Genomic DNA, 26,632 nt, shown 5'->3' on the forward strand with positions numbered 1-26,632 from the left:
TCGTTCATATTGTTGGAAATATTAGAAAACCAAGTTTTGCCAACAAAATTTCTCTTGGGAAAACTTTCTGCAGTCAAAAAACTTGGAAAATTTCGGCCTTTTTCAGTTTTTTTATAATATCTCAGTTTCATTTGCTCCTATCGCTTTAACATCTATTTTCTTTTTTAAAGAGCACAAAATTCTCTACAAATTTGATTCTTGCCATTTTTTTCTACTCCAAATATCTAAGAGGCTACAGCACCTCAAAAAATACCAATTTTTCAAATTTTGAGCATAGTGGCAAGATACCTTATTTTTGAACACTATTTTTTCAGTTTCTGTTAGTGTAGTATAAATACATTATACATCATGTTATATGTTGGAATTTACGACATCACTTTCAAGTATTCAATTTCTCTGTATGCAACATGAGGATTGCTGGGCACCCAACTATTGCGATTCTTACATCACTACCTGAAGTTCACTATGGGCCACCTCAGCCCTGGTATTTGTAAAACTATAAATACAAAAACACATCATTAACAGACACAGACAGACAGACAGACACAGACACAGACACAGACACACACACACACACAAACACACAAACACACAAACACACACACACACACACACACACACACACACACACACATAAAATAAATTGTCTCAGGAAACTGAACTATTATTAGCTGCAATAGGCAACCTAATTAGGAAGGTAATTATTCTTGTGTATAAAAGCCACACAGTTGACATTAAAGATAAGTAGCTTTATTACAATTAAAATGCATTGTCAGTTACTAAAAAATGTTGGCAGTTCTGGGTGTGTAATACTTGTAATATCGCACATTAGCGCACTTGAGACAGATATGAGCATCACTTCCAACGTTTTGATGGGCCAGGTTCCTCAGTGTCACCAGAAATACCTTGAGTTACGGATTCAGGGTCTGTACCTAGAGTTGATCCCAGATTGACCTCTTCTTTAAACAGCGAGTCAGCCTCAGCAAGTTCGTTGATTTCGCCAGCGGTTTCCTCAACATCCTCCATAACATCTTCTTCATTGTCTTCATATAAAAATTTTTGCACATTTTCACAGTTGACCCCAATACATTTCTTGCAAATTGAAGAACATTTCAAACCCGCTTTTCTGCAGGAGCACGCTCCGCCACAGTTCAGCTTGCATGAGCATCAAACAATGTGAAGAAGTGCTTCAGGTGCTGGATCTTGGCTCATTATAACGGGTATTGGACCGTGGTCACTATGATTCCAGCCCCATTTCTCAGGAGGTTTCCAGTTTCCCATCCAACTTTGGACTTGTTGGTAAGTCTGCAACGAATGATGTGCAGCATCTAGTGTAGGTGGCAACTGTGCAAGATTCAGTTTGCTTTTTGTGGCAGACTTGGCGAATAGCTGGTACCGCAAATGGTCCAGTGTGTGGGAACTGCTGACACCTCCACTATACAATGCGATAGTAACCTGTTTTGTTGCTGTTATTATTTCTTCACGGGTAGCATGTGGTTCATTGAACGTGCAAAGCGCTGAGGTTAGGTGTTCATTTTTCACAACACTATTGCAGCACTTAATTTTTCCTTGACCAAAAAGAGTGGATGTTGCATCACATCTGCTAAAGGCGTTAGTGAACAGAATATATTCACTGTCAAACTTGTAAGATGCAGTGGAAAACCACTTGTCCTCTGCATTTCCTCTTCCTGGCTTTAAGAAAAATAAGTTTTCAATGCCTTGACCCAAACCGGTCATGAGCACAAGCAGGTCCACATCTTCTCCTACAATGACAACACTTCCAAAATCTTTGGTTCTTGAAATGACAGATGTTACAATCATAAAGTCAGCATCTTCTTGTGGCTGGTGCACTTCAACGCTACACTCCAGAAATTCCTTTTTAAGAAGTGTGATCAAACGCATCTTGTTTTGTTCGTTGTACAAGAACTTGTCCTGACGGACTTGGTTCACCATCTCTGATTCAACCACAACGTCAACCGAAGAATGTTTTTTGGATCTACGAATCCTCTCAGCACTCTTTGTGCCACATTTGTCTCCCTCACATGGATACCCATCAAATACAATAGCAAATTGAGATCCAAATTGACGTTGCAGCTAAGAAACCTAGCTTTGAGCTATTGACTTGAAGCAAACATTTCGAGTACAAGTCACTTTGTGGATAAGGTACCCTCCATCAAAATTTCATTTGGCATATGGCAGTCTTAACTGCTTGGTTAGAAAGTCATCAGAATTCTCTTTTGCACATAAGAAGCATTTCTCTTTGAACTTGAACTGACCTTTTTCCTGCGACCGACGTAGCACGCCTGTTGGTTCCTGAGGATGTTGAAGGCTAGCTGCTATCATTCTCTCATTAATGTATTTCTTGTAGCATACTTCATGCACCATCACTTCACTGAGCATTTTCAAAAAACAGGTGTGAGCAGACTCCCTGCGTTGAGCACTATAATCGATAAGTGTGCTCAGTCCTTTCTTTTTCACATTGCATCCACCACTCACCACAGTTTTTTCGCAAATGAAACACAAATTCATGTCAGACATACTCATTTTCAGCACCACAACATATACTGAATGGAAGCGACTCCAAACTGTAGGACCCTTATTGTTGTGTGCTAATAGCTGTCAGCACCCTGTGAACAATCACTAGAGATAATTGCCTTCCGACCCCCAAAGAATAAATACACTTTTGTCCGCTAAAGAACAATTCCTACATACTTTTTCTTATAACTGGTCATTAACGTCAATCAACTGTAGAAAATGTACAGCACCTGCATGCAATCGTATTACATATTGTAACACACATAAACTTCACACAATCTGACGTGAATGTGTTCGTACTTACTGAATATGATGCTGTTTGTCCTGGCCCTGCAGCAGAGTGAGATGGTAAATTCCAATGAATAACATGATGAGTAATATGTTTATACCACACAAATAGAAACTGAAATAACAGTGTTCAAAAATTAGGTAACTTGCCACTTTGCTCGAAATTTGAAAAATTGGTATTTTTTGACGCACTGTAGTGCCTTAGATATTGAGAGTAGAAAAAATGGTACAAATCAAATTTGTAGAGAATTTTGTGCTCTTTAAAAAAGAAAATAGACGTCAAAGCGATAGGAGCAAATGAAACTGAGATATTTTGAAAAAACTGAAAAAAGTCCAAAATTTTCGAAGTTTTTTGACTGCAGAAAGTTTTCCCAAGAGAAATTTTGTTGGCAAAACTTGGTTTTCTAACCTTTCCAACAATATGAACGAGTTAAAAAAAATAAAATCTTCTACCCCACCTTTTGCAAGGTACAGGTTTTTTTTCTGGCAGTTTCACTGGACTACTAGTGGACTGGTCTCCTGTGTATGCTGCAATTGATGTTAATTGAAAATTTAATATATTTATCAATGGAGTTAGAAGTCTTTTTGAAGAAACCTTTCCAAAAGAGTCAGTGGTGAAAACATGTTAAAATCCGGAAACAAGCCTTGGATTACTAAAGACATCAAAATTTCTTATAAAACAAAGAGAGAACTATATGCAGCAGCCAAGAGATCAAATGATCCCAGTAGGAGTATGCACTATAAACTCTACAATAAAGTTCTGAATAAGACCATACAAGCAGCAAAGAACATGTGCTTGAAGGCAGAAACCGATTACTTAAGAAATAAAGTAAAAACTATTTAGAATTTTATAAAGAAGGAAACATGAAAAAATACAGTTGGTAGTGAAACCATCCATATAAAAAGTGAGAGTCATCTTGTTGGTAATCCAAAACTAGTAGCAGACACATTAAACAAACACTTTTTAACAGTAACAGAAAAAATAGTTTTACAAACCTCCATAAACCAAACCATCAATCCTTTGAAAGCAATAGTACCTAGCTCAGTACAACACATGAATGTAACAACAGTCACTATTCAAGAAATTGAAAGAGTTATTAAATGTCTGAAAAGTAGAAACTCTATTGGGATTGACAATATTTCTAACAAATTAATAAAATACTGCTGCAGCCATGTAAGTAAAGACTTTTGCCACTTTTTCATGCATCACTTAAGCAAGGAATAGTTCCTGAGAGGCTTAAGTATGCAGTTGTAAAAATACTGTACAAGAAGGGAGATAAGACGGATGCTGCTAACTATCGGCCAATATCACTGCTGACAAGTTTTCAAAGGTTTTAGATAAACTAATGCTTGCCAGGATAGTTAAGCATCTCGGGGATCAAAATATCCTCAGCCAAAGTCAGTTGGGGTTTCAGAAAGGTTTGTCAACAGAAGATGCAATATTTGCATTTGCTGTCGAAGTCTTGGAATCTATCAAGAAAAAACTGAAGGTGGTTGGGATTTTTTGTGACCTAACAAAAGCGTTTGACTGTGTGTCACCAGATTCTTTTACAAAAAGCTGCACATCTCGGTATAAGTGGTTCATCAGGGAAATTGTTTGACTCCTACCTGTCAAACACGAAACAGAAAACTGTAGTGGACAGACAAAATCGAGTCCCATTATTTTCAGAATGGAGTACAATCACATGTGGAGTGACCCAAGGCTCAGTTCTGGGCCCCCTACTTTTTATTATCTTTATAAATGATCTGCCTCTCTGTGCGGAATATTCTAGATTCACCATTTTTACTGACGACACTGCATTACTTGTTGATAATTCAGTAGATAAACTTGAGGAAACAGCAAATAAGGTTTTAAGTGAAACAGTGAACTCATTGAACATTAATGACCTTTATTTAAATTACACTGAAACAAACTTTGTTCAGTTCCACACAACATTCAAAGATGGAGAAATAGTAGTAAAAATAGGTGAGCAGGTGATAACTGTGGTGGATACCTCAAAATACCTAGGCTTGCATATCGACAGCAAACTGATCTGGCCAAACCACATCCTGGATCTATGAAGAAGATTGAGTTCAGCAACTTACACATTACATATTGTTTCTTCTTATAGAAGTATGGGAACCATGAAGTCAGCCTATTATGGTTATTTTCATGCCATTATGGCATACGGAATTACTTTGGGGAAATCAGTCACTGGCTAAAAAAGTACTGTGTGCACAAAACAGAGCCATAAGGATCATGTGTGGAGTCCACCCTAGAGCCACATGCAGAAATCTTTTTAAGAAACTTTGAATCCTTACATCCACTGTGCAATATATATACTCTTTGATGTGCTTCATAAGGAAAGAAAAATCCAGTTTTAAGCTGGATAGTGAGTATCATAGTCATGAGACAAGAAGAAAACACGATATCCACTATGAACAGGCAAATCTAAGAATGGTACAGAAAGGTGTCCATTTCACTGGCTACAAGATTTTTAATGCCCTCCCTTTAAGAATTCAGTGTTTGGTAGAAGACGAGGTCTTGTTTTAAAAAAGTTTAAGGCAGTTCCTATTACAAGGATCATGTTATACCATAGAAGAGTTCCTGAACTACAGTATTTAGCACTTCTTGTATTGTTAAATGCAAACATATGCCCAAATCTACATTTGTAATCCTGACTATTCTTTATTGTAAACACAGATTTTGAAATATTTAATTTATGTAACACTTATTATTTTGTAAATCGATTTTCTGTTGTAGAACCTAAGTAACTGTTTACTGTAAAATGAAATCATTTTCTTTTGTTTTTATGTGCTATCAAAGATTTCTGACACGTTTCATATCTTGTGATATTGTCACAACATGGATCACTGCAATACGAAATAAATAAATAGACACATTCTGAGACATCACAGGATCACCAATTCAGTATTAGAAGGAAATGTGAATGTATGTGTGTGTGTGTGTGTGTGTGTGTGTGTGTGTGTGTGTGTGTGTGTGTGTGTGTGTGTTTGTGTGTGTGAGAGAGAGAGAGAGAGAGAGAGAGAGAGAGAGAGAGAGAGAGAGAGAGGGGGGGGGGGGGGGGAAGGGGAGGAGGGAGTGAGGGGAGGGGAGAGGGAGAGAGGGGGGGGGGGTCGTAGAGGGAGACCAAGAGAGGAATACAATAAGCAGATTCTGAAGGATGTAGGTTGGAACAGTTATTTGGAGATAAAGAGTCTTGCACAGGATAAAGTAGCATGGACAGCTGCATCAAACCAGTCTTCGAACTGAAGACTACAACAAGAATTTACATATTATGAAGTATAAACACAAATTCTACCACATACAGTATGGTATCTTCTGAAACACTCAACTCGAGACTGTGACACGCTTTTGTCATCCACTCATTGCTCACATAATGTGATCTCGCCAGCCAATGACAGCAGATATTCAGAGCATATTACATATGATGTATAGTCAGCCAATAACATCATTGTTAAACAGTGTGAGCACACAAATAAGAAAACTTTATGGTTTAAATTAATATACATACAGTATAGATACAAGAAAATTTAAGCTTTGACATATGATACTGGTCATCAATAAATTTTTGGCTATTCTACCCTCCACCCCCCCCCCCCCCCCCCCGCCACGCCCCCCCACCCCCAACCCCCATCCCCACCCATAACTGTAAAACTAATAACTGTAACAACGAGAATTCTATTAATCCACCTGTTTTTTTTAAGTAGTCATGATGTGCCTGCTATCAGATTGGAAGCATTTTGCCAGAGGCTTACGTCGGAGACAAGCTCACCTGTGAAAGACATCATGTCATACACCAGCCCTGCTGTGATTTCTACACAGCATTTTATGTTGACATTCCCACCAACGAACCGCCCACTGGAATGAATGGCCAGAGCCAAACTGTGACCGACGACAGAGTTGACCACCCACTGACAGAACATGCTGCCGAGTGCAAAATGCTCAGTTTTAATGGCTGCTTCACAGCTTGTGCCCTCTGAATCCTACCCCTGACAATAGATTCCCTGAATTATTTAGATGTGTGTTATCCCTGAAACATACCCTCCCAGGCTTAATCCAAGCAATCTCTTCCCCCACCTCTACCCCTGACCTGTGATCCTGACCTCCCTCCCTATCCTTCTTACTGCTACTGTGTACCGTGCACAGCTTGTGGCCAGAACAACTTCGCCAGTGCCGCTCCGAGTTCCTGTCCTGTGCACCGGCTCTGCCTGCCCGTCCTTCCCAGAACGCGCGCCACCCTTTCCCATCCATCTCTCCTTCTCCTTTCTCCTCTTGCACATTCCACCTAACACAAACCCTCACACGCCAATGGAGCTGTGGCACATTGCAGTCAGCTGGGACAATGGAGCAATACAGCTGTACTCTGTGTACGATATGTGCTCAATAGCTCTGACGAAGGTTCCATCCGAGAGCTACCAATGTTCTCTTTCTAGTTTACATGCCTATTGACAACTCGGCACTCAACCATTAGGCGAATTGTTATCTTCGCTTCTTACATTATTCATATTGTCATTCTTCAGTTTTGATCTCCATACAGATTACATAAGAAGCTAGCAATTTTGGAGTACAATACATGAAATTCTTACCAAACCAGTTCAAAGTTTCTCATCAACTTACTAATATAGGCATCCATTTCAGACTAAGGCACCGGAGAAGTGAATGCAGAGCTGGCTGCAAGCTCCTCAGAACCACTGGATCCCTCGAGAAAGGACCAGACGTCGATGCCGCCAGTTGTAAATGCATGCGGCGTTTGGGATGTGGTTCAAGCGAACCACGCATTCTCCCCAACTTCATCTGTCGCCCCAGCCTTTCTGTTGTCGTGTCACCGACATGAAGCATGTCTGTCGTGATTGTCACTGAAGACTCGCATGTTGGCACTATGAAACCTTCCTCTGCAGCCACCCTAAAGACCTGACTCAACAGACAAACAAGAATATTAAGATGCCATACAGAATATTCAATGGGATTTAAGACTCACAATGTGGTAATTACAGAATTTTACTGAAATGTGTGCACTTCTGTGTATCCTCTGCTTGATGTTGAATCAAGATATTTTACAACTTTCAATGACAAGATAACAATACCAAAGATGAGTACCAAATGAAGAACCTAATCATCAGTAACACTGATCTAAAATAAAATCCCTTTTTTCTGGAGAAATACTTTGTGATCCTGGTTGAACTTTCAGCACTGAATTCAAACATGTAGCCCTCCCCCACCAAATCAGGGACGGTTTACAAGTAATCAAAGAAATTACAAGTAATCAAAGAAACTAAGATATGACTCTGAGTTCCTATAGTATTTGGTTTGAAGCACTTATTCTAAACAAATATTTATGAAAAATATTCAACAAAAATGAGTCACTTCCAAGTAAACTGTTAACATCATCTCTTGGACTAAAAGTCTTCCTCCTGAATCACTACAACAATTTTCTGTCAACATACAAGATATCCACTTCCCTTCATACTCACTTTCTATAGTAGAAGTATTTTCTGGTAGTTGGATTCATGAACTTATCAATTTGTTTCATTTGGCTACGTTTTCATGTGAAGCACTGGAAGTAATGTATTTTCATGAGCGAACGAAAACACACACACACACACACACACACACACACACACACACACACACTGCATTTTTTTCATCCACTTTCCATCTCCAATTACCTCATTTGAGCGCATTAGCTATTACACACACTGAAAATGTGCACACTTTGGACAGCCTTATTACATTCCCAATAATACTACGATTACTATGAATTTGCAAGTATTTTCAATTTCTTTTCTACATCTTGCACTGAATTTTGCATACTCTATAATATCTCATAACTCTCTGCAATCAAACTGATGTAAAGAACTGAGAGGGATAACATTTTATTTGGGAAATGAAGCAAAAAACACTTAACATTCCTTTTTGACTCATTTATAAAAAGTTTAGTCTAATGAATTGAACTCAAATATAGCCCTGACAAAAAGATTCTGTTCCCAGATTTGCATTTCCCAAACTAAATTTGTCTGTAATCACACACTTACACATCTGAAATATTATCCTCCCAAAAAAGTGTAATTTAACAGACAAGGATCTTCTATAATTCATGTACAACCAATTATAACTAATGAAAACAACTTGCTCCAGTTTCCTTTTTAATACTCATTGATTTTAAAAAGCATCAATTTTACACAGATATATACAGCACAATGTTAATAGAGGAGGATATTCCTCACTGAAAGTCGAAAGGAATCAAGTATAATCAGCACGCTACACAGTTCATGCAAGACACATGAATATGAGACATAAGAAGTGAACATAATTTACAGTATTGTGGTTTTCAAATAGTCTGAATTGCAAAACACTCAAGCTGACCACACAAGGGTCAATCCATATCAAGAGGTCCAGCACTGGTTGCTTGACCATCTCAGAAAAATTTTATATTTGCAGGGTGAATTCCCAAATGTTTAGTAGTCACAAAAATATTTTTTTAAAAAATTATTGTTTGTTATTTTGAAATGGTGGCCATATTTGTTCCTAGCCACATGAGTTTTTTCGTATTTGCAAGCATCTACATTTTTTACAATTATTCAGTAGTGGAATGTCCTAAGCCTTTCAGATAAAATGCATTTAGTTCAACACACGCTGGGCTACAAATTAACATCATTATCACTTAGCTGAATGTATTCTTTAACATATTTTAATAGTTCAAAGTTATCGGCCACAAAATAAAAAAAAACTCAATTTTTGAACAGTAGTTTTCCACAGAAAGATTAATTTCTCAACTTTAATATTTTTTCTGCTATCACACTGTATAATATAGTTACTTCTTATGGAGTATCAATGGTGAGCAGCTTACACTTAAAAATACACTATTTTAAAAAATGGATTTCTTTTAATTTTTCCATTTTGTGACCTGCAGTATCTTTGATGGGGGACCAGATAAAGATCTGAAAATTTCACAGTTAAAAGACCTTTATGACATCAAACTTCAGTACAAATTTCAACTTTGAGACTAATTGGAAGTTATGGAAAAAAGATTACAAACACGAGTCAAAAATACGTTTTTTAATATCTGCAATATCTGGTAGGCTAATCAAATAAAGTACACCAATTGCATAATGTAACACACCACATTACACTAGCTAATAATTATTTGTCGAAATAATGCCATGGTAATTGTTTCAGCAGGCTAACAATTACATCTCCAAGCCTATACAAGTCGGATTGTTGTCTTCCCCCTTACACCAACAATTGTCTTCTCACACTTATTTAGCTAGAAGTTCTTGAAGTGTGCAGTTGAAAAATGGAGTGTCAGTGTTCTGTTGGTGTTATTATTAATGAAGCATGTCATAAAAGTGTGTATGTAGTGTATCCTAAAGACATTACTTTAATCGAAGATTACAGTAAAGAAGAAAAACTGTTTTTTTATTTACAAGTCGATCCAGAGGTCAAATCAACATGCAAGTACCATGAAATGAAATACTTAAGAAATTTTTATCACCTTTTTGGTCAGTTTTGCATGAACTCTTTTGAGAAACATAAGAAACCTATAACAAAAGGTCTGCGAGAAATAACATTTGATCATTATTCTAAAAATAAAAGCTCTTTTGTCAATCTCATACCAGGAAAATCATTGTGTCCAATATGTTGTTCTAAGATATTTGTAATTAACAAGAGAAAGGATAGTGAAACCTCAGATACAGAATTTTGTGACTTATCAGCAACCATTAAAAAAGTAGATACAGCTTGTGGAATCCTGGGTATATTGCCTGCTAGTAATTAGAAAACTAAGTCAAGCAAAAAGACCAAGTGCCTTGAATACAAAAACTGAGAAGTGGCAACTACAGTCAAAAAGAAATTGGAAGTTTCATTTCAAAATACAATGTGTACTAAAACAGATGGAAGTTCTAAAACTTCACCAACTGGATATGATGATTTAATAGAAAAACTAAAAACTAACTGTAGCACTTCAAACAAAGAGCATAAAATTAAGATTATCAGTTTACTGCCGAATGGAGTCCAGCAAAAGTTAGTGATGAATTTAATGTGTCAGAACATCTTGTTAAGTTAACAAGGCAATTAGTAAAAGAACAGGGAATTTTACCAGCATTACAAAAGAAAAGTGCATCTAATTTGGTAGATGAAAACACAATCAATAAAGTTATTAAGTATTATGATGATGACAATAACAGCCATTTGATGTCTGGCAAAAAAGACTGTGTTTCTGTGAAAGAAAATGGTTCTAAAATTCAAAGATAAAAAAGGTTAATATTGTGTAACTTGAACTATTCACTGAATTTAAAAAAGAAAATCCTGACATCAAAATTAGAAGATAAAAGTTTTGAGAGTTGAGACCAAGATGGTGTATTGTTGCAGGGGCATCTGGCACCCATAATGTTTGCGTTTGTTTGATCATCAGAACGTAAAGTTGATGATAGATGGGGCCAATCTTAGAGTTGACTATAAAGACCTGTTGGAAGTTATGGTATGCAATATTGACAGTTACAATTGTATGATCAAAGGATTATACGAAGATTGTCCAGGCAAACAAGCCTTACTTGACATGTTTGAAGAATCTGAAGAAGACGATTTGATGCCTGACAATATAAAATACGAGGGCGGTTCAGAAAGTAACCTCCGATTGGTCACAGTGCGGGTTGTGGGGGGAGTAGCGACGCCATCTGTGCGTTCACGCACTCAACAGGTCAGTCGGCATCAAGCCGTGGTCGAGTGAACGTCGTACCTGCGCTAGTTTAGTTTTTGTGGCAGTTTTGAAATGTGTGCTGCAATAGAAAACCCCGCCAAATGTGAAGTGCGTGCTGTCATAAGGTTTTTTACAGCCAAAGGATATTCTGCAGCAGCTATTCATCGTGAGCTTTGTGCTGTGTACGGACCAAGAGTTATGAGTGAAGGAGTTGTCCGTGAATGGGTACGTTTATTTAAAAGTGGACGAGAAAACGTTCATGATGAAGAGAGGAGTGGTAGACCATCATTGGTGACTGACGGACTCGTTCAGACAGTTGATGCAAAAGTTCGTGAAAATCGACGTTTCTCAATGTCGGAGTTGTCTACTGGTTTTCCACAGATTTCTAAGACTCTCTTGTACGAGATAGTGACAGCAAGATTGGGTTACCGTAAGTTCTGTGCACGATGGGTGCCCAAAATTCTTACCGACCACCACAAAACTCAAAGAATGGCCTCTGCATTAGACTTTCTGTCACGTTATGAGGACGAAGGAGAACCATTGTTAAACAGAATCGTGACCGGTGACGAAACCTGGATTAAGTACGTGAACCCTGAGACAAAAGAACAATCAAAGATGTGGGCACATTCAAATTCGCCTACCAAACCAAGAAAAGCCTCGCAAGATTTTTCTGCCAGAAAACTGATGGCAACGGTGTTTTGGGATGCCAAAGGGGTGTTGGTTGAATTTATGGAACGTGGTACGACCATTAATCAAGACGTGTACTGTGAAACAATAAAAAAGTTACGACGGGCTATACAGAACAAACGCCGTGGTATGCTGACTTCCGGTATCGTTTTTTTGCACGATAACGCCCGTCCTCACTCTGCTCGCAGAACAACGGCCCTTCTTGAGTCCTTCAAGTGGGACGTTATCAACCATCCACCTTACAGCCCAGACCTGGCGCCAAGCGATTATCACCTCTTCATGCATTTGAAGAAATGGCTCGGGTCACAGCGGTTTGATGACGACAAAGAGCTCAAAGATGCGGTCACAGGCTGGCTCCTGGCACAAGCGGGTGATTTTTATGCAGAAGGAATTTCAAAGCTTGTGAAGAGATACGATAAGTGCCTCAATCGCTATGGAGACTATGTAGAAAAATAGTGCAAAGATGTAGTTGTAAGATGTATATATTAAAATATTTTTATTTAACTTGGTGTATTTTTTTTAAATCAACCGGAGGTTATTTTCTGAACGGCCCTCGTACAAACAGTGGGTGACACATGACAGAACTGAAATGGTCACAGTCATAAGAGTTCTTTGAAGTGTTGGTGGCTAACCTTGAAAATCTGAAAATGCATCATTTTATTGCAAAAGCTCGAAGTAAATTTTTGAAAGACAAAAAGCAAACCTTGGCAGCTGATGAATGCTTGGTTCTTGCTGACTTTTCAGAAAATTATTTCTTTGTTGTTCAAGATGAGGCACAAAGGTACCTCTGGGTAAACAAACAGGCCACAGTTCATCCATTTGTATTCTATTTAAAGATAAACTAATGAGTACAGCATTTGTGCCGTAAGTGACTACCTTGAACACAACACTACAGCAGTACACATTTTTCAACTAAAATTAATAAACTTCATTGAACAGCACCACCCTTCCATAAAAAATTGATTTACTTTTCAAATGGGGCAGCAAGTCAATATAAAAACAAAAAAAATTTTATTAACATCTCCTTCCATAAAAAAGATTTTGGGTTTGATGTAGAATGGCACTTTGTCACTTCATGCCATGGGAAGAAAGCTTGTGATGGTGTCAGAAGTACACCAAAGTGAGCTGTCACAAAAGCAAGTCTGCAGTGGACCGATGACAATCATATCATATCACCCCAAGAAATGTTTGAATTCTGCAAAAAACATATCAAAGGAATTACCTATGTTTTGTACAATGTGAGGAAATACAAGAAGTCTGCGACAGTGTCTTGAAGGAAAGGTACAACACCTGTCAGAAGATTAAAGGTACTCAATCTTTACATTGTTTTGTACCCCATTCACACAACTTACTGAAGTGTAAGATCACACCAACTTGGCCTGATAGTGAACTTCATCAGTGTGGAAAACTTGTACAACTGGTTCTTCAAAATGAAGACATAGTGGCTTGTGTTTACAATGAACAGTGGTGGGTTGGCAAAGTTGATAATATTGACTGTCAAAACCAAGATGTACATGTTGTATTTTATCACCCTACATCTTTTTAAAAAAATTGAGGAGGATCAGGTTTGGATGCCACTTAAAAATGTACTAAGGAAGTTGTCTCCCATGGAATTTACAACTGTGTCTGGGCAAACTTATAATCTAATACCCAAACTGAGTGAACAAATTTCTCAAATGGTCTATGAGCGATGTACTAAAAACAAATAACAAGAGAGCAATATAATGTAATAAGAGTAGATTATTTTCAATAAAAAAGTAAGTAATCATAGATATGATTAAATTCTATACTGTAACTGATATATTTTATTCCATAAGCCTAGATATCACAGATGTTAAAAAATGTATTTTTGACTCATTTGTAATTTTTCTCCATAACTTTCAATTCAATCTCAGAGTTGAAACTTATACTGAAGTTTGATGTTATAAAGGTCTATTATCTGTGAAATTTTCAAATTTTTATCTGGTCCCCCAACAAAGATATTGCAGGACACAAAATGGAAAAATTTTAAAAAACCCATTTTTTAAGATAGTGTATTTTTTAAAGTGTAATTTAAAACTGAGAAATTAATCTTCCTTTGGAAAACTAGTGTCCAAAAATTGAATTTTTTTTTTTTTTTTAATTTGTGGCTGATAACTTTAAACTATTAAAATATATTAAAGAATACATTCAGATAAGTGATAATGATGTTAATTTGTGGCCCAGAGTGTTGAATTAAATGCATTTTATCTGAAAGGCTTAGGATAATCCACTACTGAATAACTGTAAAAATGTAGATGCTTGCAAGTACGAAAAACACATGGCCTGGAACAAATGTGGCCTGGAACAAAAATGGCCGCCATTTCAAAATAATAAACAATAATTTTTTTTAAAGTACATATTTTGTGACTACTAAACATTGGGGAATTTGCCCAGAAAATATATAATTTTTCTGAGATGGTCAAGCAAACAATTATTGTTTTCTTGGACCACTTGGTATGGATTGACCCACAAGGCTGAGGACATGTTCAACAACTGGATTATTAAGCTTTTGTCTGGTCACAGTGTGGCATTCACCCTTCTCAGAATTAATTAAAAGATGATATAGAGATGCTAATACCAATGGAAGTCATCATCATCAGTGTTCTGCTTAAAGGCAGGTTTTCACATGGTAGTTCTCCAGGCTATCCGGTCTTCTGCCATCCTCTTCAGGTCTGCATAATTTCCTCTTCCCTTATGTCGTCTATCACCTTGTATCTCCTTCTTCCTCTCAGTCTTCTCCCACAAACCAATCCTTCCAAAGCAACTACTAGCAAGCACTCCCTTCTCAATGAATGTCGCAACCAGTTCTTTTTCCTTTCTCTTACAACCTTCAGCAGACATCTTCTCTCACCAACCCTTTCCAATACTCTTTCATTACTCACTCTTTCCATTCTCCTCCACATCCACACCTCAAATGCTTCTAACATTTTTTCATCCTCTCGTCTCAGCGTCCATGTTTCTGCCCCATATAGTGCCACAATATAAACAAAACATTTGTAAAGCCTTTTCCTTAGTCCTTTATCTAATTTGCCACATAAGAGTCTCCTCTTTCTGTTGAATGCCTCCTTCACTATGGCAATTCGAATTTTCACCTCCTGGTGACATCTTAAGTCTTCAGTTATTGTGCTTCCCAGATATTTAAATGCACTTACTAGGCTAATGGTAGATTGTCCTATTTTAATATTGGATAGTCTGCGTCTTGTACTGATGACCATACTCTTTGTTTTTGTTGTGTTTATTTGCATCCCATATTCCACACAAGCTTCATTCAGAACTTTGAGCATGTTATTCACTGTCCCCTCACTTTCTGCCACTAATACCAGGTCATCACCAAATCTTATACATTCTATTCTCTTTCCACCAATACATACTCCTCTTTTCCCATCTAAATTTTTCACAATAATCTCTTCAAGGTATACGTTAAACAACAGTGGGGAAAGGCAACAACCTTGTCTAACACCTCGTCCAATGCTACTTCCTTCTAACATTTCATTTCCAATCCTCATCCTTACTTTCTGGTGTAAATATAGATTCTGTATCAGTCGTCTCTCTTTCCAATCTACTCCTTTCCTCTTCAAGATATCCATCAGCTTGTTCCACTTAACTCTGTCAAAAGCCTTTTCTAAACCTATATAAACAGGAAAGATTTCTCTACCCTTTTCCATATATCTTTCCCCTACAGTTCTTAGCAGGCCAATAGCATCTCTTGTTCTTTTTCCTCTTCTAAATCCGAACTGCTTCTCTGCAATCCCTCTATCCAGCTTGCCATATAACCTTCTATTCAGCACTCTCAGCAAGACTTTAGCTGCATGAGAAATTAGACTGATGGTCTGGTGCTCTTCACATTTTTTAGTATTTCTCTTTTTCTCTATTGGTATCATAACTGTTGTAGCGAAGTCCTCAGGCCATTCCCCTTTGTCATATATCTCATTACAGAGGTAGACTATTTCTTTTCTTGCCTTGTTTCCCAAACTCTTCAAGAGTACTGCTGGCAAATCATCTATTCCATATGCTTTTCTATTCTTCATCTCCTTCAGCGCCTTTTCTACTTCTGCTTCCAAGATGGTAAATCCCTTTCCATCTTCCGGCACATATTGCTCCTCTTCAACCTTAATTTCGCTTTGCATTTCATCCCCCTTATGCAGGCATTCAATATATTCTTGCCATCTGTTCAAAACCTCCTGTGGTTCTTCTGCTAGAGTACCATCCGCTCTTTCTATTCCCATGTTATTCCTCTTTCTTTTACATTCAAAAACTATCTCACTAGCCAGTCTATACATCATTTCATACTTTCCCTCTCTCCCCATTTTCTCTATTTCGTCGCATTTCTGTTTCATCCATTTTTCTCTTGCTTCTTCAGTTTCTCTTCTTAATTCATTATTCAGTTTCCTGTACCTCTTTTTGCCTTCTTCAGTTTCTAAGTTTCTACCCTTTTCCACTTTCTGCGCTCTTCCATCTTTTTCAACATGTTTTCTGTTATCCATTCTTTCCTGGTGCTTTGGGATACTCTAATTCCTAGTACTTCTTTGGCAGAGTCCATGAGTCCTTCCCTCATTTTTATCCACTTGTCATTAACACTTTCATCAACACTACCTCTGCCATTTTTCCATAAATCTGTTCTCCAAATCTGATGCCTTTCCTATGGAAGTGTAGAGATCAATATCATTTGTATGTACTTGGGTGAAACCCACCAGCAGTGACACTGAAAATCTCAGACACTCCTGCATCCATGCTCAGGTAGCCTAATTGATGTAGGAGGCTACTTGTAGTGAGCAGGAAAATCAGGTACAAATCCTTATCTTGCAAATATCACAACAGATGAATGACATCACAGAAACAACATAAGTAGACTGATTTAATTTATGTCTTTGCTTACAGTGGTTCCACATATAAAAACATCCCTGGGCCTGAGGCAAATTCGATGCCTCTAGAAAACTCGTTCTCTTAGCTGTGCATTTCTCACATACCCTGAAGGACAATCTCAGATTTTAGAGTCTGGAAATAATAGGAACTATGAAGGTTTCTGTCATTTCTGAAGGCATGCTGAGATGGTCTAAATAGCTATAGTAACTGCCTGCAATAAACAGGGATGCCAGGTTTAAATACCAGCCTGGCTTAATATCTTCAATTTTTCATAGTTCAAATTTTGTAAAATAAGAGCACCATCTCAATTAGCACCACTCTATTCCTCTTTTACTGTAAACTTACCAATCAAAAAGAGCAGCAAAGTTAAATAAATGCAATTGATTAGTGCAATGAGTGATACTGTATTCACAATTAAGTAAAGACTGAAAATGGAATTGTTTAGGAAGTGTAGGTGTCAGTATATAAAGATTTAGTAGTGATACAAGGGAAGAGTGAAAACTTCCCAGTTTAGTGTAATGGATGGCGTCAACGTAATATTCATATTTTTATGTCTGTACACATAACAGAATAATGCCAGTCATTTATCAACTTTATCTGTGAAATAGTTTCATTTATACATTTTTTAACATAGGCTATCTGTATTGTTTGCTGTTTTTGTTTGGATTAACTAGAATACCAAGGCTTTATAAAATTCTTTGTTCTACTTCCAAAGACAGCTCTACAAATTAAACTGCAATACAAGCATTAGATACATTCAATTCCATCAGAAGTTTTATTGTTACCTGTTTTCTGTCATGCTGTGTGCGCATTCTAGATGCATAAATGAGTGGTAGATACAGCCCTGGATTGTCAAATGCTTCACCAGTAACTATAGCATTAGCCCATCGTGAAAGATCTCTCAAGTTCAGCTCCCAAGGACCACCTCGCTGACCCCACAGACCTAATACTGTGGTCTCATAGCGAATTTTCTCATTGAACTGTACCATCTGACGGATAAGGTTCTGCTCTAACTTGGGGTATTTTGCACTCAACACAGCTTCAAGATCATCCGTTGTCAAAGCTGAGATGTAGACCTGAAAAATAAAAACTCATTAAATTTACTATTAATGGTTGAAGGGCTGCTATATGATCTAATACATCAACCCAGTGGGGGTGTGCTCCACCTTACTGTAAAGTTATCCATGGTTGATATTCTTCTAACTGTGGTGAAATGAACTGTTGCAAAACGTCTACGTTAATGATAGCAGTAGTGGATTTTTCCACAAAGAAAAATGGTCCAAAAACCTTGTTATGCATAAGGCCACACCAAACATTCACTTTCTCGCTGTAACTGCACAGTAGCATGTGGAGGCTCCGAACCCCATATACGGACAGTTTGACTATTTACCATTCCACTGACACGAAAGGTGGATTCATCGATAAAACATACGCGATTTAAGTAATCGTTAGCGCCATCAATCGTTTTGAGAATCTCAGTTGCAAATTCAGCAAGTGTCAGCAAATCATTCGGTTGCAAGGCCTGCACGATTTGCACTTTGTAAGCATGCAACCTAAGCCTTTCATGAAGAATCTTCACCACACTTGCTTGCGGTATCTGAAGTTCACGTGATGCTTGACGAGTTGATTTAGACGCACTCCGTTGAAACGATTGCCGAACACGATCAACAGTTGCATCACTCACACGAGGCCTGCCACTTCGAGGACGATCTTAAACGACGCCTGTTTCATTAAACATTGCATACCATCGCTTTATTGATTTAACGTCAGGAGGGCTCGACCATAAGAAGCCTGAAATTTACGCTGAACTTTGACGGGCAATTTCACTTCGTGAAACCAAAGCACACAATGTGCTTTCTTCTGCTTTGACGTCATTTCGCCAGCAACTACTGTGATCTAACAGACCGTGTCTGTGTTGTGGAGCACTAGTGCCATCTATTGGCCACAACAACTAGTAACACTAACCTGTGTAACTGCATCAAATGTAACTTTTTATGTCAAATGGTTATACTGTCAAATTTTTATAATCAGGCAAGACTTTGTGCTCACCTTGTACAATTACTACAAACCATTCAACAGCTAAGATAGCACAAAATACACTCCTGGAAATGGAAAAAAGAACACATTGACACCGGTGTGTCAGACCCACCATACTTGCTCAGGACACTGCGAGAGGGCTGTACAAGCAATGATCACACACACGGCACAGCGGACACACCAGGAACCGCTTCGTTGGCCGTCGAATGGCGCTAGCTGCGCAGCATTTGTGCACCGCCGCCGTCAGTGTCAGCCAGTTTGCCGTGGCATACGGAGCTCCATCGCAGTCTTTAACACTGGTAGCATGCCGCGACAGCGTGGACTTGAACCGTATGTGTAGTTGACGGACTTTGAGCGAGGGTGTATAGTGGGCATGCGGGAGGCCGGGTGGACGTACCGCCGAATTGCTCAACACGTGGGGCGTGAGGTCTCCACAGTACATCGATGTTGTCGCCAGTGGTCGGCGGAAGGTGCACGTGCCCGTCGACCTGGGACCGGACCGCAGCGACGCATGGTTGCACGCCAAGACCGTAGGATCCTACGCAGTGCTGTAGGGGACCGCACCGCCACTTCCCAGCAAATTAGGGACACTGTTGCTCCTGGGGTATCGGCGAGGACCATTCGCAACCGTCTCCATGAAGCTGGGCTGCGGTCCCGCACACCGTTAGGCCGTCTTCCGCTCACGCCCCAACAACGTGCAGCCCGCCTCCAGTGGTGTCGCGACAGGCGTGAATGGAGGGACGAATGGATACGTGTCGTCTTCAGCGATGAGAGTCGCTTCTGCCTTGGTGCCAATGATGATCGTATGCGTGTTTGGCGCCGTGCAGGTGAGCGCCACAATCAGGACTGCATACGACCCAGGCACACAGGGCCAACACCAGGCATCATGGCGTGGGGAGCGATCTCCTACACTGGCCGTACACCACTGGTGATCGTCGAGGGGACACTGAATAGTGCACGGTACATCCAAATCGTCATCGAACCCATCGTTCTACCATTCCTAGACCGGCAAGGGAACTTGCTGTTCCAACAGGACAATGCACGTCCGCATGTATTCCGTGCCACCCAACGTGCTCTAGAAGGTGTAAGTCAACTACCCTGGCCAGCAAGATCTCCGGATCTGTCCCCCATTGAGCATGTTTGGGACTGGATGAAGCGTCGTCTCACGCGGTCTGCACGTCCAGCACGAACGCTGGTCCAACTGAGGCGCCAGGTGGAAATGGCATGGCAAGCCGTTCCACAGGACTACATCCAGCATCTCTACGATCGTCTCCATGGGAGAATAGCAGCCTGCATTGCTGCGAAAGTTGGATATACACTGTGCTAGTGCCGACATTGTGCATGCTCTGTTGCCTGTGTCTATGTGCCTGTGGTTCTGTCAGTGTGATCATGTGATGTATCTGACTCCAGGAGTGTGTCAATAAAATTTCCCCTTCCTGGGACAATGAATTCACTGTGTTCTTATTTCAATTTCCAGGAGTGTATTTTTTATTTTTTTATTTAAGACAACAAGTTTCAACTATGCTGTTATCTTGAGGCCCTAAAATCTTTTTGTTGTAAAATATGTTCATTTTACACTGATATCACACACAAGATGTCAAGTGGATAAAAACAAAATTTATCATCAACAACAGAACAACATTGCTGAACAATTTGTATATGGACATAGCCTGTAGCACAAGGTGCTTTATTTTATATTTTTTTTTTTTTTTTTTTTTTTTTTTAGTGATGATAAACCTTTTATAATGTGCTATTTTTATCCACTTGAAATATTGTCTGCAATGTTAGCATAAAATGAACACGTCTTAAACAAAAATATTTTAAGACCTGAAGATGACAGTATAGTCTGCTGAAACCGATTGTCTTAAATCAAAAAAAATATTTTATGCTTTCTTAGCTGTTGAATGGTTTTTAACAATTAACACTGATCACCCTTCAGCTCTCTCAAATGAGAAAATTCAATAATTACTGCACTGGTGTATCCATTCACATCCATTGTTTCATAACAGGGATAGAGCTTAGTCAATATTTTACATTTGTTCTGTGAAAAAAGTTGTCTTAGATGCAATGCATGTTATAAAATGTTAGGACAATGATTACCACACTATTCTTTCACAAAAGCTGCTTTTCTTCAAAGTGACTTATTTATTTTGGCAACTCTTATTAATATATTGCCCTCAAGTAATTTATTTTCTTCTTCACTATCCCTCCTGATTGCCACAAGATGGATTACTTTCAAAATTCCGATTTGTTTCTTCTTCTTCTTCATTCGGTAGTATTCTGTAAATCCTATGAAGACTGAGAACCTTCAAGGATGTGGAATAACCCGTGTTGTACGTAAAGAGGCAGAAGCAGCCATGTAAAGTTACTAACAACTGGTTATGACTAGCAGTAAAGCATTTAAGTGAATTACTGGTAAATAACCTATACTTCATAAAAGTAGTAGTTCTTCCTCTTACATCACTCAGCCCTGATTTCAGTTTAGAGAGAGAGAGAGAGAGAGAGAGAGAGAGAGAGAGAGAGAGAGACCGGGGGGGAAGGGGGAAGGGTGGGATGCAATATGGGGGGGGGGGGGGGGGTGCACAAACTTATAACTGCATGGTCTGACTTTTTGAAGATCTCAGATGGAAAGAATTTCAGCCCACACACTATGATTTGTCTACAGAAATATTATGTGTGCAAACAGTAGTGTGTTGACCAGCCTTAGGGAAAGAGTAAGGGCAAGGGAATGAAAAAAGTGGAGCTTCAGATCAAGGGGAATGTATAAACACAGAATATTCTGGAGGGACAGTTTCCAGCTATGCTGATCAGATGTGCAGGTGGAGAGGAGAGGGAATCCCAATGGCACAGCTCACTGATGGTGTTGTCACGTTCAGCAACAGGGTGGTCAAGCTTGATTCTAGCACAGTTCAGCAATGGCAATTCATAAGAGAAGATTCTATCTTTGTTTTCAAAAAGCATAACTTATGAGGAAAGTATCAATTATGCTGAGAAAACACTTGAATAAACTGTTTAAAACAATAAAACACAACTTGCATCCTTACTACTCAGAACTCCACAAACCATTCTGTTAATTAACGACAAATTAAACCACTAAAAGTAAGACTATATTTGAAATTAAATATAGTTACACTCAGATATGCAGCTGTACAACTCTTTGACAACCTACCCGCAGAAATAAAAGTGTGTGCTAGATAGCAGAAGTGTTTTCAAACTTATATTAAAGATGTTGGTCCTTAACAACTACTCTTATACCATAGAGGAATTCCTGGATAGAAATCATTAGTTATTTTTACAGAAAATTTTTTAAATTGCATACAATTACTTTTTTCATTATTTTGGATACACGAGGGCTACTCAGAAAGAAGATTACATTTTGGAATTTTTTTAAAAGTATAGGTAATAACTGATGTTTTATTCGTTTGAAAGTGGCACTTAAATATTACTTTCCAAAACAGTCAGTCTCCACACAAATTTAGGCACTTACCATAGCAGTGAACAAACTCTGAAACTTCATTTTCACAAAATTCTGCTGTCTGAGACTTCAACCAGTTAGTCACACCCTCCCGCAGTCCGGCATCGTTTTGGAAGTGCTGCATTGCAAGCCAAGTCTTCACCATTGGAAAAAGACAGTAGTCACTAGGTGCCATCTCCCACTTGAAAGCACCAAATACTTTTCGAGTGCAGTTTGCCACATGTGGTCAATTGTTGGTGTGCAAGAACAGAAGTTTTGAGCTCAAGCTCAAGTGTTCCAAAGTTGACAATAACTCACAGAGCATATTGTTGTGCCATGTGCAAGCAAGTCCAGCAAAAGCATGTCCTTTCCTGTCCCGAAAAACAGAAGCTATAATTTTTCTTGCAGATAACACTTTTCAGTATTTTGTTGGATTTTTGGGGAATTTGGGTGCCCCACTCCACAGACTGCAATTTGGTCTTGCAGTTCACACGTTTGACCGAAGTCTCATCTCCAGTTATGATTCAATCAACTAATGAGACACCATCTGTTCTGTACAAATCCGGAAATATTAATGATGCAATCATACACTGTTTCTTGTAGTTTTCTGTCAAGATTTTCGGTATCCTTCTTGTACAATTTTTGATAACCTACCTTCTGTGCAACAATATGATGCAACAAACTTTGTGAAATTATTGGAAAACTGATCGAGAGCTCCTACATTGTGAATCAGGAGTTTTCTGGAAGCTTCCCATTGACTTTCGCAGCTAATTGATCAGTTACAATATTTGGTCGTCCACCTTGGACTTCACTGTGAACATTAGTTCATCCACTTTTAAATGTAATCCACCATTGGCGCACTTCAGCTTCTGTGATTACTTTGTTTTCATGCACTTCACACACATGCCGATAAATTTCAGTAAGTTTATGGTTTTTTGCCAACAAAAACCTTATTACTGACCACATTTCACAACTCCCGGGATTTTCAATTGCAGCACAAATTTAAAACTTTCATTGTGGAATAATAGGAAATAATACAAACCTCATGCTGGTATGGCTAGATGCCAACTGAGCAGACAAACGCTCATACAACAATATGGCTGCACTAGTCTGTTCACAACTACTGCAAGCGAAAATATAATGTACTTTCTGGATGGCCCTCATGTATATGGGTATGGTCTATGGAACAACTAATAGACAAACATTGTCTTAGAAACACGAATAGAAGGAAAAGGCACGAGTAAGCTCTGCCGCTCACCTGTGTGAATCTATTAAGGAAAGATCGTGGTAAACCTTTACGAGCTCCACCTTGGCGCTGTGGGTTCTGTGTGGCAAATAATCGTGTTTGATGCCGTAACTTGAACGAACATCCCAGTTCTGGAATATATGCTTCTCCACGATGATCAAATACAGCATTGAGGCCTTCTAATACAGACTGAGATGCTAGATTCAACTGAAAGGAAACATGAGTTACATGTCAAAATGTTACTGGGACATTCAGAAACACCACCAACTGTTAGTTCAATGTTTTGACACACACACACACACACACACACACACACACTCAATTCCACAAAATTTTAAGAAAAATGAACAACTGACATACCTCATCTAGGAGTATCCAGTCCCCATCCTTTAAAGCTCTAAGCAATGGACCATCACGCCATGCAAACTGTCCTTCACCTCCACCATCTACTGGCAAATCTGCTCCAAACAAATCTGAAATATCCTGGAATGAAAAGCCATGGGTCACTCAATATACACCTCACTTGACACACACAACCAGTGAACCTGTAACAGTGAAAATACATTTTCCACATTGCTGGCCTAAGCTGCACAATGAAGACAGCACACAACAGATGTCAAAATGCAGACAAACCTGTATGTAGGGAACCACAGTTATTAGTAATAATCTTGGGTATTAATGTGTGCTTAATACCATTAAAACTAGCAAAAATTCTGATTTGATGTACTTGACTATAAATGGCTTAAATTCCAAATCTTCGAGCAATCTAAGCTACAAACTTGACGACTAACAAATTGGGGAGGGGGGAGACCAAACAGCAAGGTCTTGCGCCTCATCAGATTAGGGAAGGAAGTCAGCGGTGCCCTGTCAAAGGAACCATCCCAGCATTTGTCTGAAGCAATATAGGGAAATCACGGAAAACCTAAATCAGGATAGTCGGGCGTGGTATTGAACAGTCGTCCTCCCGAATGCAAGTCCAGTGTGCTAAACATTGTGCCACCTCACTCAATGACTTACAAATTCTTCTCTCAGAATGTATAAACAGAAAAATTACTTGTTTAAATGAAAATTGGCCTACCTCTAATACATTAAATATTTTAAATAAAACTGAAAATTTCAATGTTGCAAGTAGCTACTGCAGGGAGAAAAAAATCTCACAGAGGTTGCTGCATACTCCTGGAATCTTCTGTAAGCAATGAAGTGAAAACAGATTTTAATTGTTTAAATGAAGACTGTACATTCAAAAGCTGTTGTGTAGAGCTTAAAGACCTTAACATTTTAATCATTTCAATTTACAGAATTCCAGAAAGGGCATACGCCACACAATTTCTCACTAAATTCCAGTGCTTGCTAGATAAACTAAAGAAAGAAAAGAAGAAAACATTGTAATAGCAGCTGACTTTAATATAAACACTGCAAATGACAAAAAGAATCAATAACATTGAGTGACTTTCTGAAAAAGTCTGGTTTTAAATTGAATTTTTCAGAATTTACCAAGGAAAATATTCACTCAGCAACATGCACTGATAACATTATAACAAATTACTACTTTAATAATATACATAAATTCTGTCTAGACTTAGAACTTTCTAGTCACTCACCCTCGTTTGTCTCACTGCCAAAAACTGATAAACATAATGCAAGGAAAACTTATTTCAATGGAATACTGAAATATTCTATGAGAAACTGAGTCTCTCGGGGATGGCGATTAAATAAATGAAAACTTTAATACATTCTCAAATAGTTTTCTGCACGTATTTAATGAGACTTTCCCATCAATGTCATATTACAATAAAACGTCAAGTTCGATCAGATGGATCACACCAGAAATAAAAATTTCCAGTGAGAGTAAAAGGAAGCTACACAATCAGCTGAAGTACAACAAAGATCCTGATTTTGTAAAACATGTTAGGAACTATAAAACTATTTTTAGTTAAGTCTGAATTAGGTGTCAAAAATTACAAACAAGACATTTCATTTCAAAAATCAAACTTAAGGAAATATCTGTCATAAATCCAGCTCAAATATCTGAGTGCTTCAATGAGCACTTCTTAAATGTTGCAAAATATGATTTAGATTAGCAAATTATGAGAAGACAGTAAATAGTTTTGAGATGAAAGGCTATATCAGTGAAAGTCTTAAAAAATTTAACACAGTCTCAACAAAACTTGTTGAAAGTGTCATATTCTCCTTAAAAGACAAAGACTCTGCACATTCGGATGGGATAACCACCAAAGTAATTAAAAGAGTTTACAACATAATAGCTCATCCTCTCTCTCTCATAATAAACAAATCATTTGAGGAAGGTTACTTCCCCAATCTCTTGAAATATGAAGAAGTAAAACCATTGTTTAAAAAAGGTTTGAAGGACGACACGGGAAATTATCACACCATTTCTATACTCCTAGTCACATCAAAAATTGTTGTATTTGGAAAAATTGCTGCTTTACAAATACACAGTACGATATTTAGACTGTAGTCAGGTGTGTGAATTGTGTTTGCGTGAGAAAGAGAGAGAGAGAGAGAGAGAGAGAGAGAGAGAGAGAGTTGAGTAGCAATTTTGCTTTTCATAATACTGTTACTTCATCATTAGACAGGAAAGCTAAAGTTACAGGAATATTCTGTAATCTTACAAAAGCAATCGACTCTGTAAACCACACCCTGCTGCTTTTCAAACTCAACTGGTATGGAATATGGGATATTGCTTTGAAATGGTTTGAATCATATCTCATGGAGAGGAAACAAGGGGTAGCAATCACATCAAATGAAGGAGATTACTTCGAGGAGTGGAAAACTGTGTCA

The 26,632-nt window shown here is 38.4% G+C and overlaps 1 protein-coding gene across 1 annotated transcript in view; it reads right to left on the reverse strand.

Annotated features, from left to right (window-relative positions):
- LOC124545945 (midasin-like) overlaps window positions 1-26,632 on the reverse strand; it is a 202,792-nt gene that overhangs the window by 9,453 nt on the left and 166,707 nt on the right. The window contains exons 30-33 of the mRNA XM_047124906.1: window positions 24,191-24,313; window positions 23,843-24,037; window positions 17,879-18,169; window positions 7,445-7,738 (exon numbers count right to left, since the gene is read on the reverse strand). Coding sequence (XP_046980862.1) covers window positions 7,445-7,738; window positions 17,879-18,169; window positions 23,843-24,037; window positions 24,191-24,313 — 903 coding nt within the window. The remainder of the gene's footprint in view (window positions 1-7,444; window positions 7,739-17,878; window positions 18,170-23,842; window positions 24,038-24,190; window positions 24,314-26,632) is intronic.

This window comes from Schistocerca americana, chromosome 8 (assembly GCF_021461395.2).
Source record: "Schistocerca americana isolate TAMUIC-IGC-003095 chromosome 8, iqSchAmer2.1, whole genome shotgun sequence".
NCBI classification, from domain to species: Eukaryota; Metazoa; Arthropoda; class Insecta; order Orthoptera; family Acrididae; genus Schistocerca; species Schistocerca americana.